Source organism: Dryobates pubescens, chromosome 6 (genome assembly GCF_014839835.1).
Source record: "Dryobates pubescens isolate bDryPub1 chromosome 6, bDryPub1.pri, whole genome shotgun sequence".
In the NCBI taxonomy this organism is placed as follows: Eukaryota; Metazoa; Chordata; class Aves; order Piciformes; family Picidae; genus Dryobates; species Dryobates pubescens.
In genome coordinates, this window is record NC_071617.1 from 13,354,068 (window position 1) to 13,379,527 (window position 25,460).

The 25,460-nt window shown below is 42.1% G+C and overlaps 1 protein-coding gene across 3 annotated transcripts in view; it reads left to right on the forward strand.

The window, feature by feature from the left end:
* PDE7B (phosphodiesterase 7B) overlaps window positions 1-25,460 on the forward strand; it is a 201,462-nt gene that overhangs the window by 144,081 nt on the left and 31,921 nt on the right. For all 3 annotated transcript variants that reach the window (XM_054162628.1, XM_054162629.1, XM_009911391.2), the window contains one exon: window positions 20,425-20,508. In XM_054162628.1, coding sequence (XP_054018603.1) covers window positions 20,425-20,508 — 84 coding nt within the window. The remainder of the gene's footprint in view (window positions 1-20,424; window positions 20,509-25,460) is intronic.

Here is a 25,460-nt window from a genome sequence, read left to right on the forward strand (position 1 = left end):
CATTCCTGCTTCCAAGGTAGGACAGGGCATCTCTCCAAGTATGGCTGGCATTTCCTCCCAAAGGGTAGCCTTTGCTACAGATCCTTTGTGTGATGTTGCTTCAGTTTCCAAGTGAAATCCAGACTAGGTGTACATAAGTATGGGATAAGGGAAGAAGATGCTAATATAAAGGGTCATTCAGAGGTGCTATAGTTGCAGTGACCTCTGTTTAACCCTCTCTGCATATCTTGCTAGTTGCTTATGCTTTCAGACATTAAAATTTTTCAGTTTCTGTAATGAGGAGCTGAGATAACTCCCCACAAGTTGGGTGGAGGCTGCCTGGCAATAACCTGCACATTTGATGGTGTGGTAGGTTGAGAGAGGGCTTAGCTCTCCCTCCTCCACAGAGTAAGAAACCACAGCTAACTCAGTCGAAGAGCAAAAGCTATATATTTACAAGCATATATGGAAAGCAGGTTATATATAACACAATATATACAGGTATTTACAATATATACACAGAAATACACAGCAAAGACAAATAACACGACAAAAAATCCCTCCCTCAGGGAGGGATCCCCTCTTTGGAACCCCCTCTCTCCCCCCCTTACCTCCCTTTTTCCCCAAAAAGGGGTTAGAGAGAGAGAAAGGCAAGTTACTAAGGAAAAGAGTTGTTAGCAAGCTTCAAAAGCCCATGCAGGATTAGTGTTTGCTTATCTGAAGGCCAAGTCCAGCAGTTCGCAGAAGAAGCAGGCAGGGAGAACAGGCTGAAACACCCAACTCCCCCAACTCCCAAACCGAACTGCACTGAGGAAAAAATTTTCCAACCGCTCCACAATCTAAAGCTGAATTTTTGTTTATCAACCAATGAAATTCGTTTAGAATATCAGAATGTTTTGGTTCTAGTACCAAAAACATTAGCCAGTGTGTTCCAGCAGTGTTTGTTCTTAAAGGCACAGCCTCAAACGACCACAGTCCACCCCTTTCTAAACAATTTCATTGGCTGTTCGTACTGTCCATCCAATCCAGAACAATATTTACAGTTCGTAAGTTAAGTTCATCGTCCATTCCGGCTATACTCAGATGTAGATGATTCAGAAGTCCAAGAAAATCCAAAATCAAGAAAATGGAAAACAGTTTGTCTCTCCGCAGACGAAGCGAAGAAAAAGGGAAACAGGGACTCAGGGACTCTCAGTTGACTCAGGGCTCTCAGGGTTCTCAGGGTTCGTGCACCGTAGATTCCTCAGGGACTCTTTCCTTTGGACGCGCTGTAGCTGTACAACATTCTGAAATTAAACTCTCTCAGCTAAAGTTAAATCTCTTTGTGGAATACACTGAATTTCACCATTCTCTTGCATTACCCAATAAGTGTGACCCGGACCTTCTGCTGAAACCACCCCTCGGACAGGTTTAGCCTCTCCTGAGGGCGAAAATACCCAAACAGTTTTACCTAACAGATTCTTTTCCCTAACAACAGGAACTCTATCACCTTCTACTTTCTGTAGCAGATCAGAATGTGCAGGTCCAGCTCGGTTCACTGAACCTCTACTGTTCACCAGCCAGGTTGCTTGTGCTAAATGTTTCTCCCAGTTTTTCAAAGATCCACCTCCCATGGCTTTGAGAGTGGTCTTCAACAAACCGTTGTAGCGTTCAATCTTCCCTGCAGCTGGTGCATAGTAAGGAATATGGAAAATCCACTCAATACCGTGCTCTTTTGCCCAGCTCTTTACAAGGTTGTTCTTGAAGTGAGTTCCGTTGTCTGACTCAATCCTCTCTGGAGTTCCGTGTCTCCACAGGATCTGTCTCTCCAGACCGAGAATGGTGTTGCGTGCAGTTGCATGTGGGACTGCGTAAGTTTCCAGCCATCCAGTGTTTGCCTCTACCATAGTAAGCACGTACTGCTTACCAGAACGAGAACGTGGTAGAGTGATGTAGTCAATCTGCCAAGCTTCACCATACCTGTATTTGGACCATCTGTCACCATACCACAAGGGCTTAATTCTCTTTGCCTGCTTAATAGCAGCACAAATGTCACAGTCATGGATGACTTGTGTGATGGCATCCATGGAAATGTCTATGGATCTGTCACGAGCCCATTGGTATGTTGCATCTCTGCCTTGATGTCCTGACGAATCGTGAGCCCACCGAGCTAAGAATATCTCACCTCGGTGTTTCCAGTCGAGATCAAGTTCAGAGTCCTTGTCTACTTGAGAAACTCTTGCAGCTAGATCTGCCTGATGGTTGTGCTGCTGTTCCTCAGTAGCTTTGCTCTTGGGAATGTGAGCATCAATGTGTCTCACTTTCACTGGAATTCTCTCGATTCGATCAGCAATGTCTTGCCACAGTTCAGCTGCCCAGATGGGTTTTCCTTTCCTCTGCCAGCCATTCTTTTTCCAGTTCTTTAGCCAACCCCATAGAGCATTGGCTACCATCCATGAGTCGGTGTAGAGATAAAGCTTTGGCCATCTCTCACGTTCAGCCACGTCGAGAGCTAGCTGGACAGCTTTTACCTCTGCAAACTGACTGGATTCTCCTTCTCCATCCTTCGCCTCTGCAACTCGGCGTGTTGGACTCCACACGGCAGACTTCCACCTTCGCTTGTTCCCGACGAGACGACAGGAACCGTCTGTGAACAAAGCATATTTCTTTTCATCATCAGAAAGGTCATTGTAAGGAGGAGCTTCCTCAGCACGAGTTACTCTCTCCTCTGGAGGTTTAGCACAGTTGGTATCTTCAGGCCAACTTGAGATCACCTCCACCAGACCAGGTCTTTCAAGATTTCCCATTCGAGCTCTCTGTGTTATCAGGGCCATCCACTTAGACCAGGTGGAATCTGTGGCATGATGTGGTGTGGAACCTTTGCCTTTGAACATCCAATTCAAAACTGGCAATCTGGGAGCTAAGAGAAGTTGTGACTCAGTTCCAATTACTTCAGAAGCTGCTTTCACTCCTTCATAGGCAGCTAGAATCTCTTTCTCTGTTGGAGTGTAATTAGCCTCTGAACCTCTGTAACCTCGACTCCAGAAACCAAGAGGTCGTCCACGTGTCTCACCTGGAGCTTTTTGCCACAAGCACCAGGTTGGACCATTGTCACCTGCAGCCGTGTACAAAATGTTCTTAATGTCTGGACCATCTCGCACAGGTCCCAGACCCACTGCTTGGACTACTTCTTGCTTTATCTGGTCAAAGGCTGCTTGTTGTTCAGGTCCCCAGTGGAAACTGTTCCTCTTTCGAGTCACATCATACAGAGGTTTCACAATCTGACTGTATCCAGGAATGTGTAGTCTCCAAAATCCCACTATCCCCAAGAAACGTAGAGTTTCTTGCTTGTTCGTGGGATTTGCCATGGTAGAGACTCTATTTACCACATCCACTGGAATGTGTCGGCGTCCATCCTGCCACTGCACTCCCAGAAACTGGATCTCTGTGGTAGGACCTTTCACTTTGTCTCTCTTGATGGCAAAACCTGCATTCAGGAGAATGTCCATGATTTTGTTACCTTTCTCGAAGACTTCCTCAGCAGTTTTACCCCAGACGATGATATCATCGATGAACTGGATGTGTTCTGGAGCACCACCTTCCTCCAGAGCATCATGGATTACTGCATGACAGATGCTGGAGCTGTGGATCCAGCCCATTGGCAGTCTGTTGAAAGTGTACTGGATTCCTCTCCAGGTGAAAGCAAACTGAGGCCTGCATTCCTCTGCTATGGGAATAGAGAAGAAGGCATTAGCAATGTCTATGGTAGCATACCATTTGGCCTCTTTGGATTCCAGCTCATACTGGAGTTCCATCATGTCTGGTACTGCTGCACTCATAGGCGGAGTTACTTCATTCAGGGCTCGGTAGTCCACTGTCAGACGCCAGTCTCCATTCGGCTTTCGCACAGGCCACACTGGACTGTTGAAAGGTGAATGAGTTTTGCTGATGACTTTCTGACTCTCCAACTGACGAATCAGATTCTGAATGGGCAACAAAGAGTCACGGTTGGTTCTGTATTGTCTGTGATGCACAGTCCGAGAAGCAACCGGCAACTTAATGTCCTGAATCTTGTGTTGTCCCACAACTGCAGATTCATCAGAAAGCTCAGGTCTAGCAGACAGCTTCAGTTTTTGTCCATCAATTTCTACAGAAGCTACTCCAAAAGCCCATTTGTAACCTTTAGGGTCTTTGAAACGCCCTTCTCTCAGAAAATCAATTCCCAAAATACAAGGTGCATCAGGTCCGGTCACAACTGTATGCTTTTTCCATTGTTTACCAGTTAAGCTTATATTAACCTCCACTTTACTTAACTCTTGAGATCCACCAGTGACTCCCAGAATAGTTATGGACTCTGATCCCTGATAATTTGATGGCAATATGGTGCACTGAGCTCCTGTGTCAACCAAGGCCCTGTACTTCTGAAAGTGTGAAGTGCCAGGCCACTGGATGTACACATCCCAATAGATTCTGTTATCTGTATTACCCCTCTCCTCCCCCTGGCGGGAGGCAGGGCACCCCTAGTTATGGGGAACATGTCCACAGGTGCAACGAGCACACTGTGCAGTGTTAGAACTGGAGCCACTGTTGGAGCTACTAGAGTTGTCCTGGGGAACTGTAGAAGTAACAGCTACCCTTCTGGTATTGCTACCTCGGGTTCTGCCACTTTGCAGTTCTCTCAGTCTCCTGAAAAGATTAGAAGTTGGTTGACCATCCCACCTGTTCATGTTCTCACCAAACTGATCACGCAGGGTAATCCAAATAGTCCTACGTGACTGCCTTGGTGGTCTGTTTTGGTTTGATCTGTTTTGGAATGACCTCCTTGGAGGATGTCTATTCCTCACAGATGAAACCTGTACCCACCTGGAGGAAGAATTGGAATCATCTCTTTGTGCCAATTGGGAGATGGTGTTTTTAAATTCATCCTTCAGCTCTTTCATGCAATTCTCCAGTTTTCCAGACAGAGTTTCAATGGCTGAAACCAAAGAAACACGTGTCATGCTATCATCCAATTGTCTCAATTGATCAGTGAATTGGCCAACCGTAAGAGGAGCTCCACCATAATTTCTTGCTACAATTCTGCTTGCCAGAATGTTTGCATAATTAGAAGGAGCAAGCTTGATGAGCTTTTTAGCAAGACCATTTCCTACAGGAACATCATCAGGATTCAGAGATTCATGTTCACCATAGAGTACCTCTCTAACAGCAAATTCTCTCAGACGCTTGATTCCCTCATCTATGGTAGTCCAGGGCTTAGGATTCCATGGAAGATCATCTCGGGAAGGGTATCTCATGAGAACCGCCATTAGAAGGCGTATCCACAGATTAACCTTACCGAGAGCCTTGCCTAGATGTCTATCTATTCCATTATCCTTTGAGAGAGTTCCTAGCTGGGCTGCTGACTTGTCTCCAACCATTAGAGCTGGAGCACCTGTATCATAACATCTACCAAGCCAAGCGAGAACTGGCTCCTTATCTGCTCTGAGATAGTCTTTTCTCACATTTCTAAGCTCCTCACGTGGTGAAGAGCAGTCGGTTATGTCATCTTGTTCTTGCTCCTCTGCCTCCTCTTCCTCAACTTGTGGTCCCAACAACCTTTCTGTCACTCTCTCAAGGATCCCTTTAAGCTGAGAGGCACCACCACTAGCTGCTGTCCTACCAAGAGATGCATCTCGATCCTCTGATGATCTCAATAACTCAGCTATATTTTTAAGACAGATTTTCTCTTCCTCCCCAGCAGAAGAACCTTGCTGTGCATCCCCGTCAGCTCCTGAATCAGCTTTAGTCTTACCCTTCCTTGTTGTTAAAACTGCTACTTGCTTTACTGGAGCTGTGTTTGGGTTTCCAGCTGCCTTATTATCCGAAGCTGATAAGCTTTGAGACAGATTAGTTGCTTTGGAGGACGCTTCCGCTCCTGCCATGGAAGAAGGAGGAAATGACTTTGCCTCGTTAATGGTGGCTGCCTGGGACACAGGAGCCGCCATGTTTGGGGCTACTGTAGCCCCTGGCTGCTTGCCAGAATCATCACCATTGCTATTCAGAGCTGCCTTGCCGATTGACTTTTTAGCTTTATCTTTAACTGACACAGATTCTCCATTATCATCCTCACTGGATGTTCCTGAAACAGAGCTAGGGTGGCGTTTTCGTCTCTTAACCCTCCGTTTTATAACAAAACATGCCTTGGACACTTTTTTCTCCCGGTACAGTGCTACCAACAAATACACATTAATTATCATCATCAGCAGGACTACACACATCAAGAAAATCAGCTTTGGATCCCAGCCATCACTTAAAATTACCCTTTCACCGAGCGGAATCTTAAACTCTTTTATCTCAATAGGGAGTGTGCTAGATGTAACATTCCTGTACTTTTTAACATAAAAGAATTCCAGGCACTGATCATACAGGAGCTGCATCTTGTACTTAAACCACAAATATAATTTTTGCATTATATATTTACCTATCTTATCGATAATCATACCCAGGCAATACTTGTAGATCAATACACTGAAGACCGAGAAGAGCAGACGCTCAAAAAGCCAAAACACCTTCATGTTTGCTCATTCGACTCAAGCAAGCAATAAATCAAACTAATTTGTCAACAAACCCCGAGTTGGGCAGCCAATAAATGTGGTAGGTTGAGAGAGGGCTTAGCTCTCCCTCCTCCACAGAGTAAGAAACCACAGCTAACTCAGTCGAAGAGCAAAAGCTATATATTTACAAGCATATATGGAAAGCAGGTTATATATAACACAATATATACAGGTATTTACAATATATACACAGAAATACACAGCAAAGACAAATAACACGACAAAAAAATCCCTCCCTCAGGGAGGGATCCCCTCTTTGGAACCCCCTCTCTCCCCCCCTTACCTCCCTTTTTCCCCAAAAAGGGGTTAGAGAGAGAGAAAGGCAAGTTACTAAGGAAAAGAGTTGTTAGCAAGCTTCAAAAGCCCATGCAGGATTAGTGTTTGCTTATCTGAAGGCCAAGTCCAGCAGTTCGCAGAAGAAGCAGGCAGGGAGAACAGGCTGAAACACCCAACTCCCCCAACTCCCAAACCGAACTGCACTGAGGAAAAAATTTTCCAACCGCTCCACAATCTAAAGCTGAATTTTTGTTTATCAACCAATGAAATTCGTTTAGAATATCAGAATGTTTTGGTTCTAGTACCAAAAACATTAGCCAGTGTGTTCCAGCAGTGTTTGTTCTTAAAGGCACAGCCTCAAACGACCACAGATGGGCTCAGCGAAGCCACCATTGCCAGCACATCCACTGGGGAAAGAAGCCAAAGCGCCAACTGCTCCAAATGTTGCTTGGAGTCCCAGTCAGGGCTCAGCCATCTCGGCCAAGGGGAAACACAAAACTAGATTATGGGGAGATAACCAGTCTTTGCCAATGGCAAGCACCTAATTAGATGTGTTTATCAACTGGTTTGTAATTACAGAAATATGTAGCTCATGCTTACCTCTCCTAAGAGTGCTGTGAATAAACAAGGTAAACTGCTGTTTAATTGTACTTTAGATAGTAAATACTTGTTGCAGCTGAATTGTAACAGTGAACGGGGAATGGCCAGTGTTTGAGTAACACAAGACTGATCTGGAGATTTCTCTTGTGCTGCCCTTTTCTAAAGTTTTACATTTTAAATGAGTAGTACACAGCAAGTGTGGTCCAGATCAATGATTTAGCTTATTTGCTAAATTCTAGCTAGGTTAGGGTTCTGGATTTCATGGTTTATAATTTATTTATTTATTAAGATCCAATGAATTGTTCAAAAAATACAGTGCAAAAAAAAAAATATCAGAAGAGAGAAGCATTTTCTGAGCAGTATGACAGTCAAGATCAGCTTCCAGTTTACCCATCTTGATTCCTGTCTAGCATCAAAATGAAAAAGGTTCCACTCCAAATAGTTATATTAGCTTCATAAACTAATTTTACTTTTTTTTCTAAACAGAAAAAAATTTTTATATAAAAAAAAAGGAGTTTTTGTCAAAAATACTGAAGGAATATTACATGGGAAAATTTGGGCTAGCTCAGGAAATACTCATCTGGAATAAGCAAATAATGTTAAGGTTACTTGTGCTTATTTTGGACACAGTTCTCTTGCTTTATTCTTCAGTAATTTACTGAGTTATGGTATTTGTACATCCCACAGAGGAACTAAAGAATTTAAAACCAGTAAGAGTGAAAAGTTTCCAGGTATTTGCCATAGATACTGCTGTTTGAATGCAAAAAACCAACGTATTGCAATATACAATGTACAAACAAAAGTCAAATCATTAATCTCAAACATTTGTTCCTGCAGTCTCATGTGTAGATAAAGCTCTTAATCAGATCAAAGTTTAAGGTGGTGAGGGAGGTTTTCCCCTGCAAGATATTACAGGCACCATCATGTGTTGAGCCAATTGCCAGTGCTTCCTTCTCCCTTCTTTTACTGCTCTCTCCCAACCATGAAGATTCCAGAGGCAGCCCCATCAGAAGTGCCCAACACTGCTGGGCTTGCTGCTATAAAGTATCAGTACTCCAGGTTCAGGAGTGAGGCAGTGAGTACAGCAGAGGCCGAGTTACCAGTGAGTCAAAGAGAAGGGAAGGAAGAAGAAAAATTACACCTGCATTAGGAATATAAACATAAATATGTACAGTGCAGAGGGGAGCTGGAAAAAAAGGTAAAGAGACTGATGAGGAAGGATCATCCTGTGGTTAATGGGCAAGATGGAGAACTGTTTACTTTATTATGCCTCCCATACCTCTAAACCTGACTCTATACTGATGTACCTTAAAGGGTTGTGCAAACACCACATGATCTTCAGGCAAAAGTGCTAGTGCAAGGACATGGGCTGAATGGGCTGTATCAGCAGACGGATTCTCCTCTTGCATGAGGTGAATGGCAGCCACGCAATTCAAGTGAAAAACGAGACAGGAATAAACCTCAAAGGTCTTGCACTTTTCCTACTCAGCTTCTCCACAGGCAAACTGCCATTATGTAAAAACCATCGACAGATTTTAGGTTTTGGCTGATGTTAATCATCTCAGAGATAGGCAATGTGTTGCTATAATTACAGTTGCTGTGTTACTCCTTACAGTTTTGAACATGTCTATTTTGTGGTTTCATTGGAAGAGGAAGATGTGGAACTCCCATGGGCAGAGCTGTGAAAATAGAGGGACATTTTCTTAAGTGTCCTGTTAAGAACTGAAAGCAAATTTTTATTTGATGGCAGGAGTAAAACTCTCTGCATTCATTTGCTTTGAATGTTTTTTTTGCTTAACTTTCACTAGTACCAAAAGCAGAGATAATTAGTGTTTGCATTGTGGCAGCACAGAAACCATGACCAGAACTGGAATTAGAAAATGTTGTTGAGCCACTGAGGCCCTGCATTAGAGAACTCAGTGTCTACAGCAGGAGCAAGCAACACACAGAAATGGAAAACTGAGGGATGGGAAGGAACTGATTTGTTCCATAGGAAACCAAGAAATGAGGTCAGGGCCTATGATTACCATCCTGCATGTTAATTCCAAGAGTTTCCTCTTTCACTCTCAGAAATAAAAATGTTAATCTCAAATTACAGAATCACAGGGTTGCCCAGATTGGGAAAGACCTCTAAGATCATGAAGTCCAATCGTTAGCCTAACACTGACAAGTACTTGACCAAAAAGAAAAATTAGTGAACGTTTTCCCCAAACCAGCTCCATGTGTTCTATTCAGCGTAGGAATTACCAGCATTTGTCTGTTGTTTATGCCATTATATGAATTGCTATTTGATATAAATTAATTATATATATGAATTTGATTCAGTGGCTATGTTAAATCCATGTGGATTGTAGTATCAACCAGTTTCTGCTTGTCTACATAACAGTGCCTTAGCAGAAAACGAGAGTGATACCTTGTGGCTGATGAACTCATCAGTGCAACCCATCAGTGTAACTGGGGTAACTGGTCAATGCAATCCCTCGGCCCTCAGGCTGCGCCAGGGGAGGTTCAGGCTGGATGTTAGAAAAAAGTTCTATACAGAAAGAGTGATTGCACATTGGAATGGGCTGCCTGGGGAGGTGGTGGAGTCGCCATCACTGGAGGTTTTTAGGAGAAGACTTGACAGGGTGCTTGGTGCTGTGGGTTAGTTGCTTGGGCGGAGTTGGATTGGTGATGGGTTGGACGCGATGATCTTGAAGGTCTCTTCCAACCTGGTTTATTCTATGTATTCTATGTATTCATCACTGGTGAGGCCTCACCTTGAATACTAAATTCAGTTTTGGGGCCCTCACTGCAAGAAAGAGCAGAGCAATACATGGAAAATTGTAAAGGGGCCTCAGAAAGAGCAGCTTTACCTAGTATGTTATTACAGTTAAGAAAAAACAATGTATAATTTGGATAACTTAGGGTCTTGGCGTAGCTGTGAGAGAGGAATAATCATCTTTTGGGCACCAGCAATGAAAGTAACTTGACCTAATGCACTGCAGATAGAGATCTGTACTCTGTAAGCTGTATCTCTTTTTGACATTGAATTTGGACAAAACACCGATTCTTTGTGCATTTTCTTTTGCACAAAATGAAAGTCATTGTATTAAACTACTTAACCTGCTTTGAAAATTTGTGTGTATGGAGTTGGAAGCATACAACTCTTGGAATTTTGTTTTGAAATGCATGTTTATTTTAATAGTTGGGAGTCTAGCAGGAGTCTAGAATCCAAAAAGTACAATTCAAATAACTAATAATACGGGGTTTATTTATGCTGTAATTTATTCAGGAGAAGGATGAGAGTAGCATGACAGTAAGATACTATCTTCAAGGTTGCCATGGTAATACGACCTACTACCTGTTGCTAAGAACATGCTGTAGCTGTTTTTGTTATGGTTATTTTTTATTATAGCTCTTAACCTTTTAGGATGTATCCTTTAGTCTTTAAGGTGTTACTTTAGATTCAGTTTCATACAGAAGAAAACCAGAAATTTTTACCACTGCCCAGCAAGACTCTGGAGCAGTAGCAACAACAGCAATGCAAGAACCTGATTCTGCTGACATAGCTTACATCCTCTAATGCAGAGTGAGTTATATGCTATATAACCATTTAGGAAGACAAAAACGAGCAGGAGTGATATGATAAGCCTCAAGTCAGTCAAAGTGCTACTATTCAGGCCCACAGCAGCAGTGAAATTCTCAAGATGCCATCAATTACATGCTACTGATTCTAAATAGTATAAATTGTAGGCAAGAATAAGAATTATAAAAGGATCTCCTCCCCCCAAAAAATTGAATTTAAGTGTGTGTCTCTTCCTAGCTGCCTGTTGTTCCAGACTTTCATTTTCATCTTTCACTATTGAGTTTACCCTCCTAGATAGTAGTTACAATGGAGTTAAAGCAAAATATTTACCAAAGTCCAGATGGTTGTTTAAACTGATCCTTTCAGGTATGGAAGTGGTGATAGATGACTGCTGTCTTCTGTGCTTATAATGCTGTATTTATACAAGTTTTTGTGCTTTCTTGTTGGATTCTTTTTTTCTGGGACCTGTCTCTTGCTTTTAATTCAATAACTCTTGAGCCTTTGCTACCAGATGTCAACATTTTCTATTTTTCTCTTCTGCGTACAAAAGCCATTGGCTGAATTCTGCAACAGTCATGCCAGCAAAGTCCTGTATTTGTATTTTGTCTTCAAAATGAAAAGCTTGTATGTGAATAAGTAGTCTGTAATTTTTGCCCATGTTCTTATGTGCCCTTTCTCTCTTTGTGTTCTGCGGTGTAGCATTTTGTGTGAACTTTTACATAAACTTGTGGGGTTTTTGTATAGAAAATACTGATAGTGTCACACAGTAGTGTGGTGGTTTAGGCTGGGTGCTGGCCCAGATGCCACTGCACAGACCACACCTGGGAGGTCCCAAGGGGTGGGCCCAGCCCAGGGGGTGGTCACAGAGAACCAGGTATTCCATTCCCGTAATGCCCTGCTCCCCTATAAAAAGTCCATGCGGGGTTTTCGCTTCCTCTTTCGTCCACTGCTGCTGCCTAGGTAAAATGGCGTGAGCTGCCTCCCTTGGGCCTGCCCAGGCCCAAGGCGGGGTTGGGGGGGGAGGAAAGAGCCCTGGGGGAGGGTTTGGGTGTACCCCCAGGTGGGGATGGGATGTTCCTGGGTATGTTCTGGGATCTGTCTCTTTGTCACGGTGCTTGTGGGTCTCTGTAAAACTTTCATTGTTGTTTATTGTTGTTTTCCTAGTTAAACTTCCCATCACTTTTGCAATCCGTTTGCCTGAGTCGTTATTTCTGCCTGTGGTGGGGAGGGGATCTGCCCCAACCCATTACAAGTAGTATCATAGAATCATAGAATTGTTAGGGTTGGAAGGGACCTCAAAGATCATCTGGTTCCATCCCCCCTGCCATGGGCAGGGACACCTCACACTAGATCAGGTTGCTCAGAGCCACATCCAGCCTGGCCTTGAAAACTTCCACAGATGGGGCTTCAACCACCTCCCTGGGCAACCTGTTCCAGTGTCTCACCACCCTCATGGGGAAGAATTTCTTCCTAACATCCAATCTCAACCTACCCTTTTTTTTTTTTTTCACCCCTACTCCTATCACTACCTGACACCCTAAAAAGTCCCTCACCAGCTTTCATGTAGGTCCCCTTCAGATACTGGAAGGCCACAATAAAGTCTTCTCGAAGCCTTCTCCTCTCCAGACTGAACAGCCCCAACTCTCTCAGTCTGTCCTCATGGGAGAGGTGCTCTAGCCCCTGATCATCCTCCAGCCCTTCTCTGGACACGTTCCAGCACATCCATATCCTTCTTGTAACAGGGGCTCCAGACCTGGACACAGTACTCCAGGTGGGGTCTCACCAGAGTGGAGCAGAGAGGGAGCTGGTTTTTGTTGGGTTTTTTCCTGTTACAGAGAACAGGACTTCAGTTACTGTTGCGTAACAAGTGATTTTTGTTTAACTGGCCTGTGGGGATAACACTACAGCGTATGGGCGTACACAGTCCTTGTTTTGAGGGTGTGTCCACACTGGTGTGAACTGAAGGTGTATGTGGCCATTATATTTATTACAAAATAAATAGTGACAGTCACAGGGATAATCACAGTGAAAAGCATATTTACAGGTAAGAGTTTTGGTGTAGTCTCAGTTATCTGAGTATGACCCTCATGGGCAAGGTCTCAGATTCTTCCCCCAGTATGCTGTTTATAATCCTAACACCTAATTTAGGAACAGAAGTGTTGTAGACTCCATCTGCAGTCAAAGGCAAAACCATGCAACTCTGAAAGGCAATTGAGTTTCTGTAAGTGCTACTAACTGGGCAGAGGCACCTCCTCTTCTCTGCTGACTTACCCCTACAAGTACATGAAATAAATCTTAGATTAAGGCAGTAATTTGTAGCCCACTATCAAACTCAGAAACAGTTGAAAGCATTTCCAGTGCAATATAATATATTGACATTTTGGAAAGCTACCTCTGACCATTGTTTCAGTTGGAGTTCGCGACTTAGTTTTGCAAGCTCTGTGTTTGCTTATGCAAGAACAAACAGGCCTGTGAAGAGGGCAATGTGGGATACTGCTTCAGTATCTGAATTTCTGATGACTGCAGCTACCTGGTTCTCTCTGGCAGTTTTCTCATCCTCTTGGATTTCAGTTTTCTGCAAGTGCTTTTTCCAAAGTCTGCATGTTGTAATAGCTTTGCTTTCAGATTTTTCTCTTCAAAATCCTGAGTTACTGATGTGTTCTGTTATGGTGTAAGGGACGATTTCAAAACTCTATATAAAACATTATTTTTACTGTAGTCTAGGTGTTCATTTGTCAGAATGGACCAGCTGTTAAAGGCATACCTGTGGATCCTAGAGTATTCTTCTGGCTGTATATCCACATGGGCTATTCATCAGTACAAAGGTGAATTTACTAGGAGACTTTCAGCATTGAGAAGGATTTTATGAACAGATTGGCAGAATCTGTCTCTTACATTTTACTAATTGGCACAAGCAGTGGTGGTAATATAATTTTAGAGATTAAGATGGAGCTCTATGGATTTTGGTCAGTAAAGAAGGGCAGAAGTTACAGTTGGTGGGGTAGAGGGAGGCAGGGCCACTATTTTATGTCAAGCATAAGTATCACCATTCACTCCAAAACAGAGTTTTATAAGAAAAGAGAGGATGAGTGAAATATTTCACCTGCAGCTGCTGCTGGGCTGGAGATGGAATTTTGAATAGCTGAAAACCAAGTAATTGACTCATTTTAAAAAAATTAATCATTCATAGGGGAACAGAGAGACCTTCTGTGTAAAAAAGAATCTGCAAAACCAAATGATGGCTCCTATGCTGTCATTCTGTCCCCTTTTTGTAAAAAGGGAGTTCCAACAGTTGCCTTCCTTTGCCTGCACTGAAACTACAGGACACATTGGGTGAAATCTCTACTTTAGACCTTGTTAGGACTGTTACCAGAAAGAGTAGAACCGGGCATTGTATGGTACAGAAAACCTCATGTTTTGGAATATTTACATGCTTAAATGTCAGTGCTTTCAAAAGGATGAATTGAGGTTGCTCACCCAGTTTCTCCTACTGGAAGGAAGAGTTGCCCTGTCTCTGTAACCTCTAAGATCAGACTTGTGGTGTCTGTTCAGAGGAAATGTTTTTGTTCAGTGAAGATCTTAATGCATATCAGGAAATCTGTGTAAAATGCCTTCTGCAGACAAGAATTTATAGTAACATTTCTAAGACTAATACAGCAGAATGAAAATAATCCAAACAAGCACAAATTTAGATCCTTTGAATCAAAAATAACTAGTAATCCTACTTGTTTTTAACCTTACTTGTAATCTATCTTCTACTTTTACACAGCAACATTTTCTTCTTTGAGCAAACTTTCCACTCAAACCATTATGATACTTAAAACATCAGCAGTCTGTCTTCTTTCTCAGAAAGCTCCAGCCTTTCCATAGCTGAAGTAGTGAAAAACTCAGGTCCTCTATGGGGTCCATGAGACTGCTGCCACTCAGTTTTCCACTGCGGCCACTACGGCCTCTGTCCTAAAACAGTCTGCTTAGGAAATATTTGGATTAAAATTACAGAAAAGCTTGGCTAGAATAAGTAGTTGTATCCTCTTGTGAATTTGCTGTGGTATTCCTGACTTCCCACATGGAGCTGTGTACTAAATAAAAGCAGTAATTTGGTGGCTGGTCCTAACTTGGGCTGCTTGAAGCTGCTCTGTTGTTTTGTCACAGCTACGGCCCAGTTATCTCTCCTGATTTGTTGTGCTTGCTCAGTGACATTGAATCCCACATCATTTGAGGCAAGTCTTGGAGGAGTTGTTTTCCTTCTGCAGATGCTAGGCCACAGTAGTACCATGTTTCTTGCCCCATATCTGATTTTCCTGTGACTAAGCTGTGTCAGTCACAGCACATACTGTAAAGGCTCCTGCTAGCTTATGTGGGTTGCTTTGGATTTTTTGATTTGTTTTCTTGTCCGTTTTAATGAGGAAAGTAAAATTCAAAAGCACGGCAGCCCCTGGGAGATGTCCCAGCTGGAAGCTCTCATGGTAACTTGGCTCCAGCAAGGGTTCAGCCCTTCATGTTTGTGACTATAAATGTTCCAGCTTTGCATCTTCAGCCCAAAGCAGCCAAGGAGAACCTGTACCCTTGCTGTTTCCCTTCACCCTGCTTGTTTCACTTGGGAACACAATGAACTGTCAAAATTTCCTGCCCTGTTTCCACAGAATCCTTCCTTTTGCTTGAAAAAGGATTATTTATCTAAATCTACTAATCGCATAAATTGTCAGAACAATTGTTAAGCTTGATTTTAAGGTGGAGAGCAAAGAGATGTAAAGGTCAGGTGGCTGATGAAAGTTGTCCTCAAAGTCTCCTGTGAAAGAAAAAGAGTCTGGTATGTTGCCATGAGCAGCCCTTGCCTCTCAGAAATGAAAAGCCATGCAGTGTGGTGTACATCTGGTGCAGTCCCTGTTTTTAGTATCTCTTTTGAGTGTACGTGGAGGTAATTAAAAGTAATAGGGAAGAATATAAATGTTCTCCAGATAAGTGAGCCAAGAAAAAAATGGAGGAAGGTAGGTGTGGTTGATTCAGCCCACCACCACTTCCTAACTAATCTTTCTTTAATGATGTGGAAAGAGACTAGGTGGCACCTGGTGAAATATTTTGAAATAACAGATTCATGAGGTAGAGCTACTTGATAACATCTTTGACTCATCAGAAACTTGCCTTCCCTGAGGGCAGAGTTAATAATCCTCGAATATAAGGATTGTAGTGGCTTTTACTAAGTCTGCGGAGGTGCGGATTTTTTTTCTGCTTATAGATTCCTACAGTGCTAGAGAGAGCTCAAAATTTTATTATATATATTTAAAAAATGTGAAATGACACAAATAGCCAATCAGAAGAATCAGTAATTTTCCATAGGTCCTCAGGTTTGCTGTTTTAGTAAAGCTCATTCACGTTTTTTTAGTTTGAATAACATAGCACTGGTAGCAAGTGTATCGATCATCATAGAATCATAGAATCAACAAGGTTGGAAAAGACCTCAAAGATCATCAAGTCCAACCTGTCACCCAACACCTCATGACTACTAAAACGTAGCACCAAGTGCCACATCCAATCCCCTCTTGAACACCTCCAGTGATGGTGACTCCACCACCTCCCTGGGCAGCCCTTTCCAGCAGCTGACAACTCTCTCTGTGAAGAACTTTCTCCTCACCTTGAGTCTAAACTTCCCCTGGTGCAGGTTGAGACTGTGTCCTCATGTTCTGATGCTGGTTGCCTGGGAGAAGAGAGCAACCGCCTCCTGGCTACAACCTCCCTTCAGGTAGTTGTAGAGAGCAATATGGTCTCCCCTGTATAGTGGTTGACTATTTCAGGTCACCTTTCAGTGTGTATAACGCAGCCATCAGGTGCTTCAATTGTTTTCATCTCCTTTATAATGACACTCTTCTGAACACCTGAATGGTTCATCTCCAGCTCTGTTGCTCATCAACAGCAGTCATTACTCCAGGGTGATTTTCCTTTTATGAAATGGCTCTTTAGTGTGCAGATCATCTTCCTAGAGGTCATTCTCTTCACTTATTCCAGAAGGAATTCAGCTTTCTCCCATACAGTATTTCAGATGAACTTAGATCCCTCTCTTTACTGGAATTCCCTGGCCTGAATAGTGTACATACATGTCTGAGTTGGCTAGTCTTCAGTTCTGTAGGAAGCATCAGCAGCACCATGAGAGGAAACTGGTTTACCAGTAAAATGAAAGTAGAAGCTGCATGTAGCTGGGCCATAGAGCAGTTGGGGCAGAGAAAGCAACAGTAGCAGTGAACTTTATTTGAGATACATTTACCTGGTGTCTCCCAGCTTCATAATATATCAGTTCCCTACTAATGCTTTCCTAATTTTGTCCCAAGATCATAATGAAATATTTTAAGACTGTTTCCAATGGGAATCTTCTAAAGATCACACAATAATTGTGCCCAAGAGAAAGTTTTGTATTAGTGCACCTTGAGATCTTCTTTCTTTTAGTCTTTTCCAGCTTCAGGTTTTGTACTCATCTTTTGCCTTCTCCAGCATGTTTACCAAAACCCATATGGTTGAGATCCACTACAGTAATGATTTTTTCCTCTTGTCTAACAATTAGCTGCTTTGTTTGAGATAATTAAGTATGAGCTTTTATCTCATATGGTCTACTTTTGGTAAGTGCACACATTGTGTTTTCTTCTGTGTTCCCTTTTTCTGCTTTAGTGTTCTCTTCCTCAAAATGTGGGGTCATAATACGAACATCAGAGTTGGGCTTTTTTTTTAATATGTAAACATACATGATTTTGTTATTCTTTAGGACTGTGGTACCTCTTTTGATAGGTAAATTATTTCATGTCCAGAAAGAAAGTCAGCCTTTCTGGGTTTATGGTATGATGCGTCTTGGGTTTGTTTCCGATTTTTGGAGTTTGAGTTTCCTTAGGGTTTGGGGTTTTTGTCCAAAGTATTTGTCGATTTAGTCACAAATGACATCTTTATCACTGTGTTAATGCAGGGAATTATTCTCAGTTTCCTGTTAGTTCACTGGTGCACACAGAAAAATTAAAAGTCTCAATCAGGGCATGCTCTGCTCTGAATTTACACCCATTCTTAGTTTGCTGATGCTTGTATTAGTGACAAGTTCAAGCTTGCCTGCTTTTTTTGGGGTTTATAAAATGTGTACCAGGCACTTGCCTTTCTTATTCTTTCTGCATGAATCAGCCAGTCTGATGGGTCTACCAGTGGCAGAGAGCAGTGCTTTTAAGTCCGGGTGCTGCCTTGCTAGCTCTGACTCATGGGTGCTGATGAATCTTTCTTTGGTGGTGTACAATCTCCCTGGCTATTTGCTCCACCTTTCTGCCCTGTAACAGAAGGATCACAGGGGATAGGTTTATATACCTCCATTGCCACAAGTTGCACTGATTTTAAACTGCTGATAAAGGTAGACCCGTAGTATTATCATACCTTTGAAGTACAACAGCTGAATTGCTGGCAGAGGTTTGCACCTCCTGGCCTTGCTCTCAGGAGAGGTAGGTGAGGTCAGTGAAGAGCTTTGAGTTGTTTTGGGCTGGTTCCTTAGAGCGAGGGGTTGACAAGCAGGAGCTGAGTACAGGGAACACGTGTTCCATCTCTGGAAACAAAAAGCAAAGTGAAAGTAAGGATGAGAGAAAACAGATTAATATTTAAACTAAAAAACGACTGTGTTTGAAATATCTTGAGTGCACACTCCTGTGTCTTTCATACTTGTAAGGACCCCTAGAGGACACAGAAGTGTTTCTCCACCTCAGATGTGTAACTTAATATTTCTACTTGGCATTCTTCCCTTAAACCCAATTGTTAAGCCCTTTTGAAGTGAATATTAGGTCAAAAAGAAAAAAAACCCTGGTATCTAACAAGGTCCTTCTTTTATGCAAGACGTTTGCTTGGTTTTAAACAGAAGCAGTAGAAGCTAGCACTGGTAGCCAAAAATTAAATTATCTTTATTTAGATTAAACAGATGCTATATTTGTTTGCCAGAGGAAGCACATTTCAAACTAATTAATAATTAATAATATTATTACAACTTTGAGAGGCCTACCGTGCAAGCTGTCTGAGGAAGTGTAGTGGGCACGATTTCAACACAATGGCCTGTGTTTGTGTAGAGGAGGAACTGATGTTGTGAAGAGCTGGCTTATTCTAACCTGAGCCTCCAAAAATCTCCAAATTTCATCTTACTTGAGAATTTTTAATAGCTTTATCTTGTTATTTGCCTATAATGAAACAATTAGATGAATATACATAGAATATACATAGAATAAACCAGGTTGGAAGAGACCTTCAAGATCATCGCGTCCAACCCATCAACCAATCCAACACCGCCCAAGCAACTAACCCACGGCACCAAGCACCCCGTCAAGTCTTCTCCTAAAAACCTCCAGTGATGGCGACTCCACCACCTCCCCAGGCAGCCCATTCCAATGGGCAATCACTCTTTCTGTATAGAACTTTTTTCTAACATCCAGCCTGAACCTCCCCTGGCGCAGCCTGAGACTGTGTCCTCTTGTTCTGGTACTGCTTGCCTGGGAGAAGAGACCGACATCCGTCTGTCTACAACCTCCCTTCAGGTAGTTGTAGAGAGTAATAAGGTCACCCCTGAGTCTCCTCTTCTCCAGGCTAAGCAACACAAGGTATTCAAAGTCATGGAAACATAAAAATGGCATTTGCTTCTCACTGCCTTCAGTATGCTTGGAGAGGTTTTGTGACTCTTACTCATTCAGAGCATTTTTTATTAGTGGTTTTTTTTTCCTATTTCATCAATACTATGTAGTAAGTCAGGTATTAATCAATGTGAATCAAACAATTGTATTAATTCTCAGTATTGTATTTTCACTTTGTGACATTTAAATGCACATCCTAAAAGTTCTGGAATAACGTTTGTCTGAGAACATCAGATTTCACTCACATAAAGCAGCTTTGATGTTTGAGGAGAAGGCTGACATTTTCCAGAGTGCTCAAATTGCTGAAAGTAAAACAAAAACAAACAAGCAAGCAAGCTAGCAAACAAACACCTTAAAAACCTCCTTATTTTGTTTGGGGATGTTTTTTTTCATCATGCTATTGAGATCAGTCCTACAGCTGTGGTGTTCAGTTCACCTGTGAACCTAGTCCAAGGTTGAGACCTTTGTGATGCCACTACAATTATAATCCAACTGGGTTTGTCTGGGGGGTAAAAAATGGACCTCTGCACTACTCCTGAAGCAGTGAGAGTTTTCTTACTGGGGAAGAAGCTGTTCAAGAAGATAAACACAAGGGGTTTTTTTATCTGTCTTCTGATAAGAGGATCAGCTGTACTGCTTTACTCAATTACTCGGGGATGTCATGGGAGATGATTTTTTGGACCTTAGTTTTCCCACTGGACAAGTGTAACGTCATGGCTTTGGACAGAAAATAGATCTAGATCTAAACAGCAGAGAAAGGCAGCTGCCCTTCTAACATCTCAGGGGATTTTGTGTTTTGCAGGAGATGCACGGGTGAGAGGTCAGACAGGGGTTCTCTCCGAGCGCCGTGGCTCCTACCCATTTATAGACTTCCGTCTTCTTAACAGTAAGTGCAACCCTCTCTTCAGGTCTATATTAAAAAAGAAGGCAAAAAGAAAAAGAAAAAAAAGGTATACAAACCAACATATCTCATTTGATGCATATCTGTAGTTCAGCTGTCTTCCCACAGTCAGCATTAATAATTCTATTATTCCCACCCAGTGTTTGACTGTGAAATGTTTTGATTGTATGAATGCTGTCCATAATGCTGAGTCTGTCAAGTCAATACAGTCGTATTATGGGGTATGCTGGGGGGTGGGGTGGGGGGAACAGGGTGCTTCAGAATTAAAAAGATAAATCTCTGTGTCCTTTAGCCTCTTAGCCAACAGTTGGAACAGATTTATGTGAGTCTGTTATCCGGTCATATAGAATTGGCACAGAAGGGGAGCATGTGACAGCACTGACCAGTGGTTTACAATAACATTAATTTTTCCGACAATTAGAACCCAATCCAAAGCCCCATGGAGTCTTCTCATTGACGTCAATGGATTTTGGGTCAGGCCAGCAGTGAACATCTGTTAAAAATAATCTTAACCTCATTTTGATTGAAGTTATTTTGCTACTGTTGTAAATAAAAGAGTGCAAATCTAAAATAAAAAAAAAATAATAATAATAAATGGAGAGATCCTGTAGTGGTTTATTTTTTTTTTTCACCTGGTGGATTCTCTGTACTTAATGCAGACCCATTGGCCAGTGTGTACAAAAGAAAATAAAAAGGCACCAGAGAATGCTTAGTCTTGGGCCCTGTAATGGTCAGTCTGGATGCTGTGTTACCTCCAGTGTTCAGACGCAGGTAGGTCTCTGCTGTGTGCCCTTGTGTGCGGCGCAGACCACTCCATGTAAGTTTTGAAGCAGAAGTCACCACTGTCTTCATCAAAACAGACTGAAAGTCTTGACAGTTTGTTTAGCCATGACACTTTGAAGCTTCTGGCAATTGTGCTTTTCATTAAAAAGCAATCATCAAACCAAAGTTTTACATGTCTTTTTTGTAACTGCTTGCCCAAGTGCCTGAGAAAGGGAAGTAGGTGGCAAGGACGAGGGAAGAAGCCCAGCCACAAAGGGGGAGATCTGACTGGGAGTTGGGGAAGAAAAAAGGGGCTCATAGGAAGGGGAGGACTTGGGCTCTGATGGGCTGCATTTGCCCAGGCTGGCAAATTAACTGCAGCCTGGCAAAGTGCTCGCTTTCAGTCTTACTGATAAAAGGTATTTTCTAGGTCCTGAGTCCATCGGAGTGCTTGCTATGGCTGAGGTAGCAAGACATAAGGGGTAAGATGGGTCCAGCAGTTTTCTCAGGACAAAGGGAATAATATACTGGTTGGGCAGAGCTCTAAGGGTATTTTAGTTTTGGCTTGCCAATGAAAGCACTGAAGAAAAACTTGGTTTAGGCTAGCTGGAAATGTTACTTTTCATGCCCTTATAAAGCCAAAGAGAAAACAAAACATTTGTTTTCATGCATGAATTAGAAGTGAATATATATTCATGTTCAAGTGTGACTAAATTAATTATTTCCTTTTGAACACATACATGTCATTTAAAATTCTCTTCATATGTTCTTTCCTCTCCCTGGTTAAAGAAACAAAAAACTTTTTTTTTTTTGGTGATAGGGGTTTCACTTTTATCCCCTGTAGATGAATCCTGCCATCCTTCAGATCCTGCCAGCTTCTGAAAAGTGCTGTGGGTTGTTTTGGGAAAGGTTCATGGCAAGAGCTGTACCAGTGAATACTCAGCCTTTGATCATATTAAGGATCAGGGCACTCTGCACAACCCTTCTTCTGTACCTGCTGAACTTAAAAGCGATGCCTCTCTCTGCTTGCACCTCTGGTCCCATAGCGTTTTATGTTCCTGTGCTCTCTGTCCCAAGGACTTCTGACTTAGTATTTCCTTTTACTGCTATTCCATAATCTGAAAGAAGTCACTATGACTGATTGTGCTCTCTGTGTAAGGAAAACCTTATTGCTCTCTAAAACTACCTTAAGTGAGGTTGTAGACAGGTGGAGGTTGGTCTCTTTTCCCAGGCAAAGAGCACCAGAACAAGAGGACACAGTCTCAAACTGTGCCAGGGGAGGTTTAGGCTGGAAGTTAGGAAGAAGTTCTACACAAAGAGAGCGATTGCCCATTGGATTGGGCTGCCTGGGGAGGTGGTGGAGTCACCATCATTGGAGGTGTTCAGGAGGAGACTTGATAGAGTGCTTGGTTGCATGGTTTAGTTGATTGGGTGGTGTTGGATGATGGGTTTGACACAGATGATCTTGAAGGTCTCTTCCAACCTGGTTTATTCTATTCCATTCTAAAAGCAATGATCCTGATTTGGGATTTCACATAGGTTCCAGGTTTTTATGTATTTCCTACTTTCTACTTAGGGAGTGGTCTTTGCTTTATTTTTCAATGCAAATTAAAGTGAAATTTCGAGGTACTTGACTACTAATTTTGTAGATGGCAAGTGTATTGGGCCTCATTCACTTAGGACCTACAGATAAATGAAGATGCTCAGTGTCAGAGCATGCAGTTTGCCAGGAAGTAAACAGACTTATATTACTTGTTCATATACATGTATCTTTCAAATCCATTTCTGTTGTGCATGCCATATAAGCAGCAAAAGCCATGGTGCTGCACATTATACCAAAAAGAAACATACATAAATGTCACTACTACAAAGGTTTCTGAAAAGTGCCTAACTATCACTTAGAGTGAAATGTTGGCACCATGTTATATTTGTTTAGGGGCAATAACTGGCAACAGCAACTGTATACTGAAATCTGTTACGGTAAGGGAGGGACAAGACAGAAAATTTTGTGCTAAATATCCTCAGAAGATACAAAAAAACTCAGCATAAACATTACTCCACCTTCTTACTAATTCAGAGGAATTGATCTTAGTGATTGCTCCCTCTACCATCTATATACTATTCCAAACCCCTTGTTTTAAAGTAAGGGAAGACACTGAACTCATTCTTGAACAGAGTTGGCATTCCTTTTGAAAACTGACATCAAAAGCAAAAAATCAGAGCATTGCTATTTAATGTTAGATCCAAAGGTTACTTAAATGTACCTTTTTTAGCATACTTAAAGATTCAGTAGAACTAGTGGACATTCTGCGGCTATTAAGGGTTTACTCTGAGCAGACTACATCTTTTGATGTTTTGGTTTGGTTTGTTTTGTTCTGTTTTGTTTTGGGGTTTTTTTCTGGAGTCCTGCAGTGAAGTTGCCATGTAACTTCAGACACCATTAATGCTTTTTGGATAGGAAAACTTCCTGCACTCTGAAAACGGGATCTTCTGTAGCTCCAGTCAAAGCCAACTGCATTCATGTTGACTTCTTGCTGTTTGAGCTAATGTCCATCATGCCATCTGCTCTTTCTTCCAGCACCTCTCTGGAACATACAGAAAGTTAGTGAGTGGTATATCACCTTGTCAGTGCCAGGCTGTCAGGACAGTCAGGGTTTTGCTAGATCTGTCTGGAGGAGATACAAGGCTTTAGCATCTTCCTGTCTTTGACTAGTTTCAAGCTTTCCTCGAGGTGGAGTTGCACTGGTGGGTTTGGGAACATTTAAGGTGACCCTGGAGTACAAACCTGGTGGTAGAATGTCCAATGCCTCACAAAGAATTCCTCAGTTCTGCATTGCAAAGAGCATGCCTTTGCCCCAGCCTCTTCAATCCATCCCTGCAAATTGTGGAGACCTGCATGGCCAACCAGATACTTGTTTGTGTGGAGCCATAAACTCAAAGGGAAGGTATGTAGGAGATCCTCTCCCCAAGGAAGCTGGTTCAGCCAACGCTAATTAGCTAGCTCAGCGTGAAGACCCTCCAGGAGGCAAGTGGAACATCCCTTTTTCCATCCTGTCTTAATTAGGAGAGGGAACCACCTGCTCCAGATGACCACAGTATACCTCAGGAAAAAAGAATTAAGCTGGACATGGTAGACTTGAGGATCCTCATTCACTAGGATGCTTATGAATATTCAGATTTAGAAACTCCTAAATTGAAAGTGACAAGTTTTTCACAGCTCTGTAAGTTTACAGTAACACTTGGAGAGGGTGTTTTCTTCATGCACATTAGGCATTCCTTAAAATGCAACCAGTGGAAGAGAAAAAGGCTTGGCATTAGAAACTTATTTTCCTGAAGGGGTGATGGGATGGAATAGGCAAGTTTGGGGTGCCATCAGCCATCCAAATAAAATGTATAAATGATGTAAGATTGATTCCAAAACAAACCTTACAAATTTTAGGAAAGTTGGACTCTGATCTTGGTAGCTCCAGCTTGTAAGTGAACCTAACATGGGTTAAAATTAATGATGGCAGTTTATTGGCACTTCTGTGGATTAAATTAACCTTCTGGGGTTTTATGGGGGTTTTGGTTGGCTTTTTTGTTGTTGTTTAGTTTTTGGTGTTTGGGGGTTTTTTTTGTACTCACAGGACAAAAAAGGAGCTAAACTGAATATTTTCAGGGTTAGAAACAGTTCCTAAGTGAAAATAACTTAATCCAATTTGCCATTTAGCAAAGCATAGTTTGGATTTGAGAAATAAAGGACCGTAGGGTAAGGCAGCAACAATTTGATTCTCTGATTGACAAAGTTGCTCAGTGTGTCATTGAATCAGATCCTGTCAGTGACTAATATGCATTGGTTAAAATCAATTTCATTCTCTCATGATGAGTTGTGCTGGTGACCATGATGGTACATTTCTTCATTAACCAAAAGACTGAGAGGTTCAGGGAGTTCCTTGTGATAAATCTCGAACTGTAGGTATGCATGCAGCAATAACCAAGCCCTCACCCAGCACCAGTTGTATTAGATACTTTGTTTTGTTGTCAGATAAAATTAAGTGAAGTAACATATTTTTTTTCACACCTGAGATGAGTAACTTTTTGTTCACAAATTTGCTCATCAATCTTTAAATCAGAAGACAAAGAGATTCTTAAACAGTGATTCTCCATTTCCCATCTTGTTTTCTCTGGATTGCTTT